Source organism: Salvelinus sp. IW2-2015, linkage group LG14, assembly GCF_002910315.2.
Source record: "Salvelinus sp. IW2-2015 linkage group LG14, ASM291031v2, whole genome shotgun sequence".
NCBI classification, from domain to species: Eukaryota; Metazoa; Chordata; class Actinopteri; order Salmoniformes; family Salmonidae; genus Salvelinus; species Salvelinus sp. IW2-2015.
This window is the reverse complement of record NC_036854.1, coordinates 39,375,862-39,382,665: the sequence shown is the minus strand read 5'-3', so window position 1 is coordinate 39,382,665 and position 6,804 is coordinate 39,375,862. Positions and strand designations below refer to the sequence as shown.

The 6,804-nt window shown below is 41.6% G+C and overlaps 1 protein-coding gene across 1 annotated transcript; it reads right to left on the bottom strand.

The window, feature by feature from the left end:
- Nucleotides 1-238: 238 nt before the first annotated feature.
- dtx3la (deltex E3 ubiquitin ligase 3L a) lies at nt 239-3,373 on the bottom strand. The gene is made up of 5 exons (XM_024000976.2): nt 3,167-3,373; nt 2,928-3,010; nt 2,667-2,821; nt 897-1,108; nt 239-577 (listed from the first exon to the last, which is right to left on the bottom strand). Exons 2-5 carry the CDS (start codon nt 3,001-3,003, stop codon nt 508-510), a joined length of 513 nt encoding a protein of 170 aa, XP_023856744.1. The 5' UTR covers nt 3,004-3,010; nt 3,167-3,373; the 3' UTR covers nt 239-507.
- Between the last annotated feature and the right edge of the window lie 3,431 nt (nt 3,374-6,804).

Sequence of the window (6,804 nt, the reverse complement as noted above, 5' to 3'; positions counted from 1 at the left end):
AAACCTTAGTTTTCAAATTAATGCTGTTATCTTTATGGAACCACCGACATATGTCAGACTACTATATCCCGAAGAACACACCTCCTATTCAATATAAGTAGTCAGTATATAGGGAATAGAGTGCCATTTGGGACATGACCCTGGTCAAAAGCAGTGCACTACATAGGGAACAAGGTGCCTATGAGCTGGTTTTGGAGGGAAACACAGTGAGTGTAGAGACATAAACAACCACAAGAGGGAGTGTATAGCAAACAGCTGTTTATTGTACATTCTGCACATAAGGACCCTGTAATCTAAAATACAAATATATTATCAAAGCTTTCAAGAAACAAAACCGACACGATACATTACAGCAGCTAATAAACGTGTATGTAATCCTGCTGTAGAGGTCTAAAATAATTGTACACCAGGACCTGTAGGCTACGACAGAGCATTCAGCACCTTTCAGACATTACTGTTGACGTTGACAGTGTTGATAACTGATGTTGATTGGATCTTAGTCGCCTCTCATTCGATGCATTTGTCTTTCAGTATTTTTCTCGCTGTTTTCAGGTAGTCTGGGTCTGGATAGCTGTCACTGAATTATCAGAAAAACAAATGAATATCTATGACTAAAGGAAATTGTGTGTACAGATGCAGAGTTAATATAGATGAAACACTGGGTCAGACAGATTACATAGATTTACAGACATAATAGATCTAAAGCGAGTATTAAAAGATAAATCATTTAGGGCTTGATTCAATCTGTATCGCCAAAGTTCAGTGTTATAGCATGATTTAAATGTGAAGGTAATTTCCAATTYYGCCGAAATGTATGGAGGGTTTACTGTGAATGCAGAGTCCACTAACATGGGAACTTTTTCTATTGCTCTGTAGCACACACATCCAGCACTAACCTGTCTTTTCCTGCATCAGGGGTTGTTTTATGGGGTATATCCGCCCATGTGACCATATCCTCTCCATTCTCATTGGTTGCTACAGTAAAGACCAGCCTCTGGTAGAAGGCCTTATCCAATAGCCCCAGGATCCTCCTTCCATCGCGGTTGTCGGGCAAATACGCCAATGTCCTCATTCCCAAAAACGTCTTCCCTGGATTGGGATGCTTGTCCTGTAAAATCAGAATATTTGAATTAATCCAAAATAATCATGGATCTGTGAAATACCTCTAAAACTTCAATTTTTACGGCTGATTTCCTGCAAATCTACACATTTTGCCATAGGTTGGAGGCAAGTGTTTGCAGTTTATAGTATGATAACTGATGATCAATGGGCCCCACCCCYGTCGGTAATTRGACCATAATTACTACAAGTTTAGAAAGCTGTCCGCTGCACTCTTAGAAAAAAAGGGGCTATCTAGAACCTAAAAGTGTTCTTCGGCTGTCCCTGTAGGAGAACAGTTTGAAGAACCCTTTTTGGTTCCATGTAGAATGCTTTTGGTTCCAGGTAGAACCGTTTGGGTTAAATGTAGAACCCTTTCCACAGAGGGTTTTACATGGAACCCAAAACGGTTCTAACTGGAATCAAAAAGGGTTTTCCTATGGGGACAGCCGAAGAACCCTTTAGGAACCCTTTTTTTAAGAGTGTAGACTTACCAATCTAAATCATTTTAGCTGACATGGGCTAATTGAGTGACTGCTGATGCAATCCCCCCTGCCAAAAAAAAAGGCTGGCTTAAGTCATGGCAAAATGTATAGAATTGCAGCAAACTTGCTTAAAAACTGCAACATTTTCTCTACGCCCCAAGGCAAAATGTGTAGAAAATAACTCTAAAACTTCAATTTTGTCTCGCCGCCATCAATAGGTGGGCCACTAAAACGCATCGCCAAAAGGTGGGTGGACCCAACAAAATGTTACTTAGAGCCCCCAAAAGGCTAGCAAATAGCTGGCATGAATGACTGTTCCTCCAGTCTAAAATCTGAGATGCAATACTATGTACACTCCTGCCTGTTTGATGTTTTCCTTTTTATTAGTGGTAAAGTTAAAGCCGGGTAACCGGTTGTGTTTGTTCCTTTTCATTATAAACGAACGTAAATTCAACGTGAAATCAATAAAAAATGTCACCATGACATTGGATTTAGGTTAGAAGTTGGGTTGATTCAACATCATCACATTGACTTTTTTTGTTGAAATGACGTGGAAAGAATGCTGATTCAGCCAGTTTTTACCCAGTGGGYTGCACCTGTTCTGAATACATTCAAAGAGATTTCATTTCCTTCATGCTAGTTGCAGACTTGTAGTGATCACCCATTCTGTGCTTCCTCCCCGGTGGTATGCAACATCTCAATGACTAGCAACTAGCCTAACCTGATTTGCCACATCATCCCATCAACTGGACGGAATGTCACCAGACTCTCTATAAGCACCTCTAGAATGTGTTTCTCTTGCCCCAGAACACTCAGACGTGGAACACACTGAGAATAGGACAGTATGAGTGAGTAAGGGAGTAAAATATCCAACACATGGCAAATACACTTCAAACTTGAATTTGAAATTTGAGCTATCATGCCAACTCCTCCTGTCACTCATTGGCATGTTTGGCTTGACAAAGACAGCAATGGAGTTGGCAAGAGTACAAACAGATCTGGGACCAGGCTATATGATGTATGCTATTCTGTATAATAACTACATGCTAAGTACTGAAGCCTTTTGTTTTAACACTAACTTACTGTTTGTATTCCATCTGCAAAAACATAATTGATCTGTATGGTGTTGTCCCCTGGGTAACCAGGGAGGTCTCTGTGTAGAATGACCCATGTCATCTGTCCCTCCGGCTGGCTGCCCTCTGACACCTCAGCATAGCTCCCCTTCACATCCCCATTAGCTGGGGGCAGACACACACAACCAGGTAGGGTCAGAGTTCAATCTTAAGCATTAGCGAGACAAATAAAGGGATGAGCGAGAGAGAGAAGAATGTCCAGGTAGTGTACCTTGGTCTATCAGTGCTGGGGGTCCCTGTCCATCCAAGTACCTGGTGCAGTACATTTTATTTTGTTGAGCACCCATAGCAGGGCTGTGGGGGGAGAGAAATAAGACAATGTACCTTTCAGTAAGAGAGGATTTTAAACTATTTCAATGAAGACATTGTAGTATTAAACTGTGGAAACAACCAGCAAGTCTGATGGTTGGCCATTGCCAGGATGTATTAAACTTAGTCCCATACACTTACCTGTGTGTCGGTCTCCACAGCCTTGTTACTCCTGGGGTCTCTCTTCAAGGGCCTTATTTCCTCCTCTGGTCCTGTAGCTCAGACCACGTTCATTCAGCTCGTCCCAATACTAACCATTACGGTCTGGGACTGGGTCTGAATAACTCTGTTTCCTCTACCAAGCAGTCACCTGAGTACTATGCTGCGGTCAAAATGTTTTGACAATAATGCTGGCAGTCCTGTCCTGTCATGTGTGTGCGGGTGGGTGTGGCGGGAGGTACTTTTTGCAAGTATATGCACAGGGGTTGAGGTTCTTCCTTGTTCAGCCACACAACAAAAGGAGGCGTGGCAGAAAGTAAATAGTATCATGTGGTTTATTGTTGGTTGCTTCTAAATCACATTTAGATGGGTTGGTGTTGATGCCTTAAATGACTTAATCTACAGTAGATTGTAACAAAGGTGAAGAATAACACTGTTCTTGAGCTCTTGTGTTCCTTGAATTGTCAACTGAGTCATCAATGACCAGGCTACACTTTTTCCAATGCCATTTCTCAAAATGTGTTCACGGGTGTTTTGGTGGCATCGACAATTTAATTTGACTGATAAATGAATGGCTATTACAACAGGAAATGGGACTTTCTATCAGTACAGTGACTTCAAATAGATGTCAACGTAGACCAAAACTTTAACAGACCGCTCCAAACTCCCCAGACAGGTCAAGTCATGGATGATACAGGTGTTGTGGGTCGCTGGGTGTGGCAGACAGGTCCTATTGTGTTTTGGGAGTAAGTGTGATGGGGACATAGATTACCATGTCAGTTAGTATCATGCACTGGTCAAAATTACAGTGTTGTTTAAATGTTTCCTTTAAATGTTTGGTGAATGGGGTTATGAGCAACCTTCAATGGAGATGTTGTTAACATGCACATTAGCTCCATACGTGAAGATAGGAGCAGTCACTGAAGTGTACAGTACTTTCGTTATTAGACATTCTGACACACTATTACAAAATTGTATTGTCTCACACAAACTGACAGACAAACTAACACCCTGACAAGCACACACTACTACTCCAATGAAGACAGAATAGTGTATATTTAACATTTCTATGTTGCTTTCTTTTGGGCAGTGTATTTATTTTGTATACTTCTGCCTGTAATATTGCAGATTTTAAATGTAGATAACTTTTTTACACAATAGTACATGTTTTCTTTTGGGCAGTGTTTCGTTCTCGTCCAAACTTTGGTGCAAGTGTTGATACAAACAATAACTGGAGTTGTATCCCTGGGCTATAAGTCAAGTCCTATGGGACAATAAGAAGTGCATAGGAGGAATGGTCGAATGATGAAGAGAGATTGGCATTTTCTCTGCCCTCAGTTGCCTTTAACTCCACAGCTCTGAGTGGGAGACGGGGAGAGGGGCTCTATAGGACTATAGGACTAGTTCGCCACCGACCTGGATCAACAGGAATAGTTTTGTTGTCTGGGTGGTGATGCTTTGAGCACCTTCAATGTTCCTTAAGGAGATTCCTTTGCCCCCACCCTGCTCAGCCTTTGTGTAACTTTCACTTTCTGTGTCTACATTTTTTCAGAGCCAATTGGAGGGGTCACTGTGCATTGATAAAAACACTAGGCTACAATGAGAGAGAATGACAGGTACTCTATGGATTTGAGTCACATTTATTTCTTTAATTTCCAATGATGTATGTGGTTACACTTTATAGATGACACAATATAGCTAGATAGAGTACCACACACAAAGCAGACAGACAGACAGGCAGCACATACACACAGACACACACAAACGTAGATATACAAAAAATGGTTGACACCCTTGATAAAAGATGACAATAATGACTGTAACAAAACTAATAATTTAAATACTGAGCTGAACTCAGCAAAAAACCTCAGTTTTTTTTCAGCAAATTAACATGTGTAAATATTTGTATGAACATAAGATTCAACAACTGAGACATAAACTGAACAAGTTCCACAGACATGTTGACTAACAGAAATAATAATGGTCCCTGAACAAAGGGGGGTCAAAATCAAAAGTAAAAGTCAGTATCTGGTGTGGCCACCAGCTGCATAAGTACTGCAGTGCATTCTCCTCCTCATTGACTGCACCATGATTTGCCAATTCTGTGTGAATGTTACCCCCACTCTTCCACCAGGCACCTGCAAGTTCACAGACATTTCTGAGGAATGGCCCTAGCTCTCACCTCCGATCCAACAGGTCCCAGATGTGCTCAATGAGATTGCGATCCGGGCACTTCGCTGGCATGGCAGAACACTGACATTCCTGTCTTGCAGGAAATCACGTACAGAACGAGCAGTATGGCGGTGGCATTTCATGCTGGAGGGTATATCAGGATGAGCCGCAAGAAGGTACCACATGAGGGAGGAGGATGTCTTCCCTGTAATGCACAGCGTTGACATTGCCTGCAATGGACCATCACCCCTGTGAGACAAAACGGCTACTCTCAGTGAAGAGCACTTTTTGCCAGTCCTGTTCTGGTCCAGCGACGGTGGTTTGTGCCCATAAGCGACGTTGTTTGCCGGTGATGTCTGGTGAGGACTGCCTTACAACAGGCCTACAAGCCCTCAGTCCAGCCTCTCTCAGCCTATTGCGGACAGTCTGAGTACTGATGGAGGATTGTGCGTTCCTGGTGTAACTCGGGCAGTTGATTTGCCATCCTTACCTGTCCCGCAGGTTGTGATGTTCGGCTGTACCAATCCTGTGGCAGGTGTTGTACACGTGGTCTGCCACTGCAGAGGACGATCAGCTTGTCTGTCCTGTTCCCTGTAGCACTGTCTTAGGCTGTACGGACATGTCCAATTTTTGCCCTGGCCACATCTGCAGTCCTCATGCCTCCTTGCAGCATGCCTAAGGCACGTTCACGCAGATGAGCAGGGACCCTTGTCATCTTTCTTTTGGTGTTTTTCAGAGTCAGTAGAAAGGCCTTTTTAGTGTCCTAAATTTTCATAAACCTGACCTTAATTGCCTACCGTCTGTAAGCTGTGTAGTGTCTTAACGATCGTTCCACAGGTGCATGTTAATTAATTGTTTATGGTCATTGAACAAGCATGGGAAAAAGTGTTTAAACCCTTTACAATGAAGATCTTGTGAAGTTATTTGGATTTTTACGAAATATCTTTGAAAGACAGGGTCCTGAAAAAAGACGTTTATAGTTTATATTGCTTTGCTAAACGTTTTTTTTTTTATTATATTAATTTTATACAAACATAATTGCACAGAGAACAAATTTGTTAAACAAGTTTAAAAAAAATCTCAACAAGTAGGGATCCAATTATCAACCACCCCTAAAGAATCTTATAAAGTAGTCAAAAGTTTAGTATTTGGTCCCATATTCCTAGGACGCAATGAACAACATCAGTCTTGTGACTCTACAAACTTGTTGGATGCATTTGCAGTTAGTTTTGGTTCTGTTTCAGATGTATTTATTTTGCCCAATAGAAATGAATGGTAAATAATGTATGTATAATTTTAGAGTAGCTTTTATTAAATAAGAATTGAATTCTGATTATGGATAATCCTGATGAATCATGAATAATGAGAAAGTTACAGAGGGTCAAAGATCATACCCCCAAGACATGCTAACCTCTGACCATGTACCACCTAACAGGGAGTGTTACATG